General features: G+C 38.9%; 1 protein-coding gene across 4 annotated transcripts in view; it reads right to left on the reverse strand.

Moving 5' to 3' along the window:
* Positions 1-13,681, reverse strand: part of TBC1D30 (TBC1 domain family member 30) — an 83,970-nt gene that overhangs the window by 25,916 nt on the left and 44,373 nt on the right. For all 4 annotated transcript variants that reach the window (XM_019918772.3, XM_073788415.1, XM_073788416.1 and 1 more), the window contains 2 exons: positions 11,171-11,296; positions 9,152-9,337 (listed from right to left, as the gene is read on the reverse strand). In XM_019918772.3, the coding sequence (XP_019774331.1) occupies positions 9,152-9,337; positions 11,171-11,296 (312 nt within the window). The remainder of the gene's footprint in view (positions 1-9,151; positions 9,338-11,170; positions 11,297-13,681) is intronic.

A 13,681-nucleotide genomic window follows, 5' to 3' on the forward strand; every position in this document is an offset into this window, starting at 1 on the left:
TACTATTTTCATTCTGACTTTTCTATCTGATTTTTCTATCTTTTCTAAGATGTCAAGGACCACCAGAATGACCCAGCAAAACACACGTGAGTTCTATATGTCAGCTTGCATGCTCTGTTTATGCCCTCCTCCTTAGAACTGCTCTTTCCCTAGAGCACAGAAAAAGCAAAATTAAGAGCAAAATCATAGGACTTCCGTGGTGGTGCAGTGGTTAAGAATCCACCTGCCAATGCAGGGGACACGGGTTCAAGCCCTGGTCTGGGAAGATCCCATGTGACGTGGAGCAACTAAGCCCATGTGCCACAACTACTGAGCCTGTGCTCTAGAGCTCTTGAGCCACAACTACTGAGCCCGCATGCCACAACTGCTGAAGCCAGCCACCTAGAGCCCGTGCTCCGCCACAAGAGAAGCCACCGCAACGAGAAGCCTGCACACCGCAACAAGGAGTAGACCCCGCTCACCGCAACTAGAGAAAGCCCACGCGCAGCAATGAAGACCCAATGCAGCCAAAAATAAATAAATTAATTTAAAAAATAAAAGAACAAAATCATAGTGGGTCCTATACGTTGGTAAAGAGGTAGCTGTCTCATATTTTGATTTTCAGCATATCACAAGACACTATTTTCCAAAAAAAAAAATTATCTCCCAGACCTGCCAAGGGCCCGTTTCCCCCTCATCCTTGGCTTGTAACTTCTACTTTTACGGTCACAGTTGTTTTGTTTTGTTTTGTTTTTTATAAATTTATTTATTTATTTTTGGCTGTGTTGGGTCTTCGTTGCTGCACACGGGCTTTCTCTAGTTGCAGCGAGCAAGGGCTACTGTTCATTGCGATTCGCAGGCTTCTCATTGCAGTGGCTTCTCTTGTTGAGGAACACGGGCTCTAGGTGCACGGGCTTCAGTAGTTGTGGTACACGGGCTCAGTAGTTGTGGCACACGGGCTTAGTTGCTCTGTGGCATGTGGGATCCTCCCAGACCAGGGCTCAAACCCGTGTCCCCTGCATTGGCAGGCGGATTCTTAACCACTGTGCCACCAGGGAAGCCCTAGGGTCATAGTTTTGACTAAGTCAGTAAGACTGGGGACATACTCTCAGGAAGGCCCCCCACGGCCTTTACTATAGGAGTGAACAGGCCCAGGGAACCGCCTTAGCCTTCTGACACAGGGTCAGAATTTACCAGGTAAATGCAGCATCACCCTGAAAACAGGAGCTTAGCAGTAAAAGCAGTACATTCAGCCTTTGTGGAGGGAAGAAGCCCTCACACAGGCCAGCAGAGGGGAGAGCAAATTGTCAGCAGAGCAGAGAGCACTGTCAGGGACCTCGCGCTCTACAGGTAAGGAGAAGATTTATGGGATCTGAAGGCAAAATTTAAAGGTAACAGTCTATTACTGCACTTTTCATCTAGAATAAGCTATATAATACCAAGAAAGATTTTTAAATGAATTTATAAGTTTTTATGAGGCATCACAATCCCTCAAAATTACATGAAAACAAGAAAAAGAATTCCGATTATCACAGTAATTCTTGTGACACAATGAAATTCTCTGTCCAAACGCATCTCAAAATCTGACATAAGGGCTTCCCTGGTGGCGCAGTCGTTGAGAGTCCGCCTGCCAATGCAGGGGACACGGGTTCGTGACCCGGTCTGGGAAGATGCCACATGCCGCGGAGCGGCTGGGCCCATGAGCCATGGCCGCTGAGCCTGTGTCTGGAGCCTGTGCTCCGCAACGGGAGAGGCCACAACAGTGAGAGGCCCACGTACAGAAAAAAAAAAAAAAAAAAAAAATCTGACATAAGACAGAAGAGCCAGCTATGTACTATGTCAGCTATGTTACTTCACCTACTACTGTATTCCAAAGACCAAACATTAGATCTTTAAAAAAAATAGGATACATAATGGCAATAGAACTGACAGTCTCCTCAACAAATGGTGCTGGTACAACCCTACACTCTCCACAAAAAGTAACTCAAAAGGGATCATAGACCTATGATCTAAAACACAATACCATAATACTCCTAGGAGATAACAGAGCCTAGATGACCTTGAGTATGACTTTTAAATGACTTTTTAGATACAATACCAAAGGCACAATCCATGAGAGAAATACTTGGTAGGCTAGACTTCATTAAAATTTAAACCTTCTGCTCTGTGAAAGACACTGCCAAGAGGATTAGAAGAAAAGCCACAAACTGGGAGAAAATATTTGAAAAGACAGATCTGAAAAAAGGACTGTCACCCAAAATGTACAACAATTCTTAAAACTCAACAATAAGAAAACAAACAACCTGATTAAAAAATGGACCAAAGACCTTAACAGACACCCAAAGAAGTTATACAGGTGGTAAATAAGCTATGAAAAGATGTTCCACATCACAGTCATCAGAGAAATTCAAATTAAAACAACAGTGAGGTACCACTACACACTTATTACAATGGCCAAAATCTGGAATGCTGACAACAACAAATGTTGACAAGGATGTGGAGCAACAAGAACTCTCAGACTTTGCTAGTAGGAATGCAAACTGGTATAGTCACTTTGGAAGACAGTTTGATGAGTTTTTTTTTTTTTTATAAAACTAAACATACTCCTACCATACAATCCAGCAACTGCACTCCTTGGTATTTATCCAAAGGAGTTGAAAATTTATGTCCACACAAAAACTTACATGTGGATTTTTATAGCAGCTTTATTCATAATTGCCAAAACTTGGAAGCAAGATGTCCTCCAGTAGGTCCAGACAATGGAATATTATTCATTACTAAAAAGAATCCAGCTATCAAGCCATGAAGAGACATGGAGAGACCATAAATGTATATTGCTAAACGAAAGAAGCCAATCTGAAGAGGCAACATACTGTATGATTCCAACGATATGATATTCTGGAAAAGGCAAAACTATGGAAGTAGTAAAAAGATTAGTGGAAGGGGGGCAGGGAGTGAAGAAAACAGAGCATTTTTATGGCAGTGAAAATACCCTTATGACATTCTAATGATGACTATGTGTCATTATACATTTGTCCAAACCCGTAGAATGTACAACACAAAGGGTGAACCCTAATGTAAGCTGTGGACTTCAGGTGATTATTGAAGTGTCAATGTAGGTTCATCGATTTTAACAAATGTACCCCTCTAGTGAGTGATACTGATAATGGAGGAGGCTGTCATGGTGGGGGGGCGCCAAGGGGTATATGGAAAATCTCTGTACTTTCCTCTCAATTTTGCTATGACTCTAAACTGCTCTTAAAAATGAAGTATTCAAAAAATAATGGGGAAGCTTCAAATTTTTAACAAATAGTTAAAAACAAAAGAGTTACTAAGAAAAAACAGTAAACACAAAAAAAGCAGGGAAAATGGTTTACCTACTATGATAAACTATTCATTTCCCTAATAACTACAACTTGCAGAGGCGAAAAGAGCTGCTGGAAAAACAATGACACCCAATATTTTCCTTAGCATCAGAAGTGTCTTCATAAACCCAACCTTCCTCTGCACATTAAATGTCTAACCACAAGATTCCTAAATGATGATGATGTCATTTCATTCCACAGAGTTCATTTTCTTAGAGGCAGAAATATAAATATTCAGTTTCTCAGCTTTGAATAATCCATCTTTTTATGTGAATTTTCAGTTTCTCAAATATCACTGAGATTTTGTGATTTGATTGGCATTTATATCCCCTTTCCCAAACCTGTTTATTTCAACATTTCAACTGGACAGCTCTCATTTCATAGTCATGCAAATTACACCAGAAAAAAAAAAATGACTAAAGCTGATAGACTGAATAAACAAAATTGCTTCTTAATAAAAAATGTTTTAAACTCACGTATTTGATTTGTCACTGCCTCCTCCCCTTCTCCCCTGCCTATTTGATGAACGAGTACCTTCAAAGCTGTTTCCTTAAATACATGAATGGAAAAATCGAGAGGGTGAATACAGATTTAGATCATGTCATGCTGGATTTATAGTTAATTACACCACGATGTGTATAAAACCAGGAGGAAAATGTGTTTATTTTTCCATATGACATTAAGTGAGTGATTAAGAATATCACTAAGTTATTTGCTGAAATCAAACACAGAATTGGGAGGAGGCGGGGGATCTTGAATACAAAGACTAAGTATTCGTCCCATCCACCACACAACATTGCAATCAAAAACAGCTTCAGGATTCAAACATGAATAAGCAACCCCATACTACACCAAGCAAATAAGGCAGTGGCCATCCTCTACATCTGAAACGCTTCATTTCTCATAAAGACCATTTGTGGTGACTCACTGAGTCATATTCAGACCTATATGTTTAACTTGCTAGCGACCCATCTCAAAGTGTTTCCAGAATTTTTTTACTAAAAAAGGCCCGAGGGCTTCCCTGGTGGCGCAGTGGTTGAGAGTCCGCCTGCCGATGCAGGGGACACAGGTTCGTGCCCCATTCCGGAAAGATCCCACATGCCGCGGAGAGGCTAGGCCCGTGAGACGTGGCCGCTGAGCCTGCGCGTCCAGAGCCTGTGCTCCGCAAGGGGAGAGGCCAAAGCAGTGAGAGGCCCGCAAACCACAAGAAAAAAAAAGGCCCTAGACATCCAAGATTAAAAGATAAGAAACATAATTCACTTCCATAACCTTTCTCCACACAAACACCTTCCATAACAGACATTCACTCTCAGCCTACTTCATTCATACCTTGCCCCAGATGTGAAAGCAACCTATTAACAAGATCCAACCAGAATTAAGCATAACAAATAAGGCAGTTTACAGCGTGACCCCTCAGGGTCTACACCTCCTGGCAGTCACACCCTTGTATATGCCCTTCGCCTTGAATACAAGCTGGACTAGTGACGGGCTTCTAATAAATAAAACATACAATAACAGCCATAAAAGGGGAAATCGACAGTAACACAATCATAGTAGGGAACTTTAACACCCTACTTTCACCAATGGACAGATCATCCAAAATGAAAATAAATAAGGAAACACAAGCTTTAAATGATACATTAAACAAGATGGAGTTAATTGATATTTAGACGACATTCCATCCAAACACAACAGAATACACTTTCTTCTCAAGTGCTCAAGGAACATTCTCCAGGATAGATCATATCTTGGGTCACAAATCAAGCCTTGGTAAATTTAAGAAAATCAAAATCGTATCAGGCATCTTTTCTGACCACAACGCTATGAGACTAGATATCAATTACAGGAAAAGATCTGTAAAAACTACAAACACATGGAGCTAAACAATACACTACCTAATAAGCAAGAGATCAATGAAGAAATCAAAGAGGAAATCAAAAAACACCTAGAAACAAATGACAATGACAACACGACGACCCAAAACCTATGGGATGCAGCAAAAGCAGTTCTAAGAGGGAAGTTTATAGCAAAACAATCCTACCTTAAGAAACAAGAAACATCTCAAATAAACAACCTAACCTCACACCTAAAGCAATTAGAGAAAGAAGAAAAAAAAAAACCCCAAAGTTAGCAGAAGGAAAGAAATCATAAAGATCAGATGAGAAATAAATGAAAAAGAAATAAAGGAAATGATAGCAAAGATCAATAAAACTAAAGGCTGGTTCTTTGAGAAGATAAACAAAATTGATAAACCATTAGCCAGATTCATCAAGAAAAAAAGGGAGGGCTTCCCTGGTGGCGCAGTGGTTGAGAGTCCGCCTGCCGATGCAGGGGAAGTGGGTTCATGCCCCGGTCCGGGAGGATCCCACATGCTGCAGAGCAGCTGGGCCGATGAGCCATGGCCGCTGAGCCTGTGCATCCGGGGCCTGTGCTCCACAACGGGAGAGGCCACAGCAGTGAGAGGCCCGCGTAGGGCAAAAAAAAAAGAAAAAAAAGAAAAAGAGGGAGAAGACTCAAATCAATAGAATTAGAAATGAAAAAGGGGAGGTAACAAATGACACTGCAGAAATACAAAGGATCATGAGAGATTACTACAAGCAACTATATGCCAATAAAATGGACAACCTGGAAGAAATGGACAAATTCTTAGAAAAGCACAACCTTCCAAGACTGAATCAGGAAGAAACAGAAAATATAAACAGACCAATCACAAGCACTGAAATTGAAACTGTGATTAAAAATCTTCCAACAAACAAAAGCCCAGGACCAGATGGCTTCACAGGCGAATTCTATCCAACATTTAGAGAAGAGCTAACACCTATCCTTCTCAAGCTCTTCCAAAACAAAGAAGAAGGAGGAACACTCCCAAACTCATTCTACGAGGCCACCTTCAACCTGATACCAAAACCAGACAAAGATGTCACAAAAAAAGAAAACTACAGACCAATATCACTGATGAACACAGATGCAAAAATCCTCAACAAAATACTAGCAAACAGAATCCAACGGCACATTAAAAGGATCATACACCATGATCAAGTGGGGTTTATCCCAGGAATGCAAGAATTCTTCAATATATGCAAATCAATCAATGTGATATACCATATTAACAAACTGAAGGAGAAAAACCATATGATCATCTCAATAGATGCAGAGAAAGCTTTTGACAAAATTGAACACCCATTTATGATAAAAGTTCTCCAGAAAGTAGGCATAGGGAGAACTTACCTCAACATAATAAAGGCCATATATGACAAACCCACAGCCAACATGTCCTCAATGGTGAAAAACCGAAACCATTTCCACTAAGTTCAGGAACAAGGCAAGGTTGCCCACTCTCACCACTATTATTCAACATAGTTTTGGAAGTTTTACCACAGCAATCAGAGAAGAAAAATAAATAAAAGGAATCCAAATCGGAAAAGAAGTAGTAAAGCTGTCACTGTTTGCAGATGACATGATGCTATACATAGAGAATCCTAAAGATGCTACCAGAAAACTACTAGAGCTAATCAATGAATTTGGTAAAGTAGCAGGATACAAAATTAATACACAGAAATCTCTTGCATTCCTATACACTTATGATGAAAATGCTGAAAGTGAAATTAAGAAAACACTCCCATTTACCATTGCAACAAAAAGAATAAAATACCTAGGAATAAACCTACCTAAGAAGACAAAAGACCTGTTTGCAGAAAATTATAAGACACTGATGAAAGAATTAAAGATGAAACAAATAGATGGAGAGATATACCGTGTTCCTGGATTGGAAGAATCAACATTGTGAAAATGACTCTACTACCCAAAGCAATCTACAGATTCAATGCAATCCCTATCAAACTACCAATGGCATTTTTCACAGAACTAGAACAAAAAATTGCACAATTTGTATGCAAACACAAAAGACCCTGAATAGCCAAAGCAAACTTGAGAAAGAAAAACGGAGCTGGAGGAATCAGGCTACCGGACTTCAGACTATACTACAAAGCTACAGTAATCAAGACAGTATGGTACTGGCACAAAAACAGAATTACAGATCAATGGAACAGGACAGAAAGCCCAGAGATAAACCCATGCACATATGGTCACCTTATCTTTGATAAAGGAGGAAAGAACATACAATGGAGAAAAGATAGTCTCTTCAATAAGTGGTGCTGGGAAAACTGGACAGCTACATGTAAAAGAATGAAATTAGAACACTCCCTAACACCATACACAAAAATAAACTCAAAATGGATTAAAATCCTATATGTAAGGCCAGACACTATCAAACTCTCAGAGGAAAACATAGGCAGAACACTCTATGACATAAATTGCAGCAAGGTCCTTTTTGACCCACCTCCTAGAGAAATGGAAATAAAAACAAAAATAAACAAATGGGACCTAATGAGACTTAAAAGCTTTTGCACAAGAAATGAAACTATAAACAAGACAAAAAGACAACCCTCAGAATGGGAGAAAATATTTGCAACTGAAGCAACTGACAGAGGATTAATCTCCAAAATTTGCAAGCAGCTCATGCAGCTCAATATCAAAAAAACAAACAACCCAATCCAAAAAAGGGCAGAAGATCTAAATAGACATTTCTCCAAAGAAGATATACAACTGCCAACAAACACATGAAAGAATGCTCAACATCATTAATCATTAAAGAAATGCAAATCAAAACTACAATGCGATATCATCTCACACCGGTCAGAATGGCCATCCTCAAAAAATCTACAAACAATAAATGCTGGAGAGGGTGTGGAGAAAAGGGAACCCTCTTGCACTGTTGGTGGGAATGTAAATTGATACAGCCACTATGGAGAACAGTATGAAGGTTCCTTAAAAAACTAAAAATAGAACTACCATATGACCCAGCAATCCCGTTACTGGGCATATACCCTGAGAAAACCATAATTCAAAAAGAGTCATGTACCACAATGTTCATTGCAGCTCTATTTACAATAGCCAGGACTTGGAAGCAACCTAAGTGTCCATCGACAGATGAATGGATAAAGAAGATGTGGCACATATATACAATGGAATATTACTCAGCCACAAAAAGAAATGAAATTGAGTTATTTGTAGTGAGGTGGATGGACCTAGAGACTGTCATACAGAGTGAATAAGTCAGAAAGAGAAAAACAAATACCATATGCTAACACATATATATGGAATCTAAAACAAACAAACAAACAAAAAATGGTCATGAAGAACCTAGGGGCAAGACGGGAGTAAAGATGCAGGCCTACTAGAGAATGGACTTGAGGACATGGGGAGAGGGAAGGGTATGCTGGGACAAAGTGAGAGAGTGGTAGTGTATATATGGACATATATACACTACCAAATGTAAAATAGATAGCTAGTGGGAAGCAGTCCCATAGCACAGGGAGATCAGCTCGGTGCTTTGTGACAACCTAGAGGGGTGGGACCTAGGGAGGGTGGGAAGGAGACGCAAGAGGGAGGAGATATGGGGATATATGTATATGTATAGCTGATTCACTTTGTTATACAGCAGAAACTAACACACCATTGTAAAGCAATTATACTCCAATAAAGATGTTAAAAGAATAAAATTAAATTTAAAAAAATGTGATGTCTCATAAGTGAGACTAAAAACATAATCATTCTCCTCAAATTTGGCAGCTACATAAGTCTGTCATGTGACTAGGCTTTAACCTGGGAGAAATGGTGTCATGGATAATAAGAAAGGTGTAGTCAATACCCTGGAAGGAGGTGGAGCACCAGGGAAGAGAAGTTATAGCTCCAGTATTTCACTCTCTGAAGAATTTTAGTTGCCTTCTTCAGAGCCTGATACTCACTTTCAGAGCATCGCCTTCATTGCCTTCCACCACTTCCAGAATTAGTGCAGCCAGGATGTTAAAGCCTTGGCAATACCCGACATTCTTGTTCCATCGGGCGTAGGCCAGCAGAACCCGCTTCAACACAACCCTGTCCTGCTCAGCCTCCTGGCCACAGTAAGAACTGCAGCCTGTGCGGTGAAGATCCTAAAATGACAGGGAAACAACATTTTTTAAAATACCTCCTTAAGCTCTCTAAAAACTTTAGTTTTTTCTCTGCCTCAGCATTCAGTAGAGTCAGAGTATCAACATGGATTTTAGTTTTCAAAAATGTATATGCAACTTAAAACACATGGACCAAAACTTTTTTTTTTTTTTTTTTTTTAGTTTTCTAATATGCTGAGGCATTTTCAAGAGGAATTTCAGTCAGGCAAACTTGCTACCAAAAGTATTTCCAGAGTTAACACAAAAAGGGACTCAGAATTAATATTGCATTATAATTCCAAATAAATTGACAGTTTATTTTAATCATACATCTCAAATAAAACAAGTCATTTTAACACATTATGATAGATGCTAACATTATTTCTTTCTATAAAAAATGATATAATATTTAGCTATCAAAACTCCAAATAGTATTAAGGAGCCAAATGAAAAGAATAAAAAAATGTAACCGGTACTGTAAAGAGACAGAAAAACCATTCTCTCCAAGTTGTTTTATAAATTTGTATAAAAGAGGCAGAAACATTTACTGTGCTTTAATATTTAATGAGGGCAATATCTATAATTTAATTACCCAACAGAGACTATGATTTTCAGGAGCTGAAGTCATTTTACTGACATATCATTCATTTCAATGAGAAAAAAACTTCTCTTAATAACATGATTGTTATAAAATGTGCATTGCCTTAATTCACAACTTAAATAGAAAGAAAATATTTCAAATATGGAATATTTCATCTCTGGGAAACATACACCTAAATTCCAAATAAACAGCTCAAATGTGGACAATGCAAAGGCTTTTCAAGCATACAATATAAAATTTCCTTTTTTATATTATATGCTTGAAACAGACCAAGTTAGATGAGAAAATAGCTCATTTTAGTTAGGACCTCCTCCTGAAAAACATATCTTCAAATCTGCCAAAACATTAGCCAACTTCTGGTGACCGAAATTTAGATGAAACAACTTTCCTTTTAAACCCTCAGTTTAGCATCACATGTAATGTACTCATATAAAATAAAAAGCATGTGCTAGAGGCTTATGTAAGAGAAGAATAATGGGATTAAATCAAATCAGCATCCTTGGCTTTCGGTGCCAGGCTCTGATCAACTGTAATAATCCAGGTAGGTGAACCACAGCTGGCTTGAGCATTTGACCATCTGGTTTAAAGTAAACCCATCAGTCAATCTAACTATCTTCATAAAATGACAGTTAAGAAATTATCAAAATCCTAAGAAGTACCCAATTATTCTAATATGAAATAGATTTAACTTTAAATTTCTCAGTGACTTTTACATTAAAATCCAGTTAAAAGCACTGACCCATGCTAAAGAAAAAAGGAATTTCAATTTCCTATCATGTGAGCAAAATAAATAAGTTGAATACGAATGGAAACATTTTCTTCTTACTAGCAACATACAAATTTATGAGGACAAGGCATCATCAAGTTCCCCATTAAAAAGCTGTTAACTGGGCTTCCCTGGTGGCGCAGTGGTTGGGAGTCCGCCTGCCGATGCAGGGAACACGGGTTCGTGCCCTGGTCCGGGAGGATCCCGCGGGCCGCGGAGCGGCTGGGCCCTCGGGCCGTGGCCGCTGGGCCTGCGGGTCCGGAGCCTGTGCTCCGCGACGGGAGCGGCCACAACAGTAAGAGGCCCGCGTACCGCAAAAAAAAAAAAAAAGGCTGTTAACTAATGAAATTAGGAAGCAGGAAATACACGGACATTCAATCCATAAGGCTTGATCCTCTGTCCAGGAAACATCTGGCTCTTAGAATCTTTCTTCTAAATTAGGACAATAAGCTAAACTTAGGGGCATTACCTTGACTATCTGAATTCCCATCGAGTCATCATCAGGATTACTCCTTTCATTGAAAGTGAAGCGCATGGTTTTGTCCCAATCAATGGCTATACTGTGCAAATAATGATCTGCCAAGGTCAACCAAACCTAAAATATTAATAAAAAAGAATGCTAAAGTAAAAGACATAATTTCATCTTTCTTTATCAGGAAATAATGATTGCGTCCAATAAGAAAATGAGAGCTGTTACTAGAACAGATATAGCCTACATGTAGAAATCTCTAAGAACCTCACTGAAAAATTGCTGTACTAAACTGTACCAATTAGGGGCTTTTGTTTATTCTTTCAATTAATATTGTTGAGTTCCTACTATGTACCAAGCAATGATCCAGCCATTAGGGATATTGTTAAGAAAACGAAAACATTTCAAATTTTATTTCAGTTCATTGGAATAGCTAAATTAGCTTATGAGCTTGTTATACCTGGCTCTGGATGGCGCTCTATGCTTGGGCAAGAGCTCCCTGGTCATCCGTGGAGTATGGGCCTGTTTTTACCATAAAGTGGCTTCTGCCTTTAAATCATCCCTCTCTCACACACACAAAAAACTGACAGATGGGTTCCTATAATGAATAACTTTTTTAAAGGAATCACTGGATATTTTTACTCCTTTCATTACCTTATCTGGAAAAGCTGTTTCATAATGCTATTTCTAATGTGCATTTTGAGGAACCAAAATGTTCAGATTCTAGGGGTATTAAGACCTGGTTTATAATACAAATGAATTTATTTACAAAACAGAAAGAGACTTACAGACTTCGAAAACAAACTTACGGTTACCAAAGGGGAAATGTGGGGTGGGGGGATAAATTAGGAGTTTGGGATTAACATATACACACTACTATATGTAAAATAGATAATCAATAAGGACCTACTGTATAGCACAAGGAACTCTACTCAATATTCTGTGGTGACCTATATGGGAAGAGAATCTGAAATGGAATGGCTATATGTATATGTATAACTGAATCACTTTGCTGTACACCTGAAGCTAACACAGCATTGTAAATTAACTATACCCCAATATATAATAAAAATTAAATTTAATAAAAGGAATGGGAATTGTTGTTGCCAAAAAGGAAGGGGGTGGGGGAAGGATAGATTAGGAGTTTGGGATTAGTAGATGCAAGCTATTATATATAGAATGGATAAACAACAAGGTCCTACTGTATAGCACAGGGAACTATATTCGATATTCTGTGATAAAGCATAATGGAAAAGAATATAAAAAAGAATGTATATATATGTATAACTGAATCACTTTGCTGTATAGCAGTAATTAACACAACATTGAAAATCAACTATACTTCAATAAAATTTTTTAAAAAAGGAAACAAAGACTACGTTTATGAATTAATAAGATGGCAATTCAAGTTTTGGTATTTGAACATAATTTAGCAGGAATAACACTGATTAATATCTCCAGCCATACTTCTCTCTTAAGCATCAGGATCATATGTCAAAATGCTCACTTGACATCTTCAACTTAGACATCTAATAGGCATCTCAACCTTAACATATCCAAAACCAACTGTCTAATCCACCGCCACCCCAACTATACAGACATACACACAAACACACACACCTGCTTGTCCCCTCTCTGGGAAAACAGTAACTCTACCCTTCCAGTAGCTCAGGTCAATCTTGAAGTCATTGACATCCCTCTTACACTTTTTATTCAATCCAGTAGGAATTCAAGTCAACCCAGCCTTCAAAATATATCCAGAATCTGACCTTCTCTCCATCTACACTACCACAACCCTGATCCATCTCTTGCCTGAATTATCTCAAGTCTCCTACTGGTCTCTCCGCTGCTGCCCTTGTCCTTCATATTCTCAAGTTAGTAGCCAGAGTGGTCCATTTAAAATATAAGTCATATCACGTTATTCTCCTCCTCAAAACTTCCCAATGTTTCTCATCTCACATTGGGCAAAAGTCCTACTATGACCTGTAAGGTCCTATATGAGCTGCCATTCCCCTAAGGTCATCACATTACCTCTATGACCCTCCCCCCCCCCCATTGCTTTCCCTTTTATTCACTGTGCTTCAGCCACCCTGGCCTCTTGCTTTTGCTTGCATACTCCTCAGTGATGCTCTCACCTGAGGGTGTTTCCTGTTTGGAGTACTCTCTCACCAGGTAGCTACGGGGTCAATGGCTCACCTCTTTAAGGGCCCTATTCAAATGTCACCTTGCCATTTAAAATGCTACCTCCTTACCTCCATTCCTCTCTCCTGATTCCTTTCTCTGCTTTATTTTTATGCATGGCACTTAGCATCATCTGACCTACTTTATATTATATGCATTGTAAACTCCATGAGGACAAAAATTTTGGTCTGCTGTTTTTTTTTTTCCACTGCTGTATCCCCATTACCCAGCAGAACAGTACCTGGCATAGAATAGATAATCATTAAATACTTACTGAATTAATGAATAATGAAGAGAGACAGATTTCAAATGACTAAATCTAGAATATCC

The sequence above is a fragment of the Tursiops truncatus genome, chromosome 11 (assembly GCF_011762595.2).
Source record: "Tursiops truncatus isolate mTurTru1 chromosome 11, mTurTru1.mat.Y, whole genome shotgun sequence".
Taxonomy (NCBI): Eukaryota; Metazoa; Chordata; class Mammalia; order Artiodactyla; family Delphinidae; genus Tursiops; species Tursiops truncatus.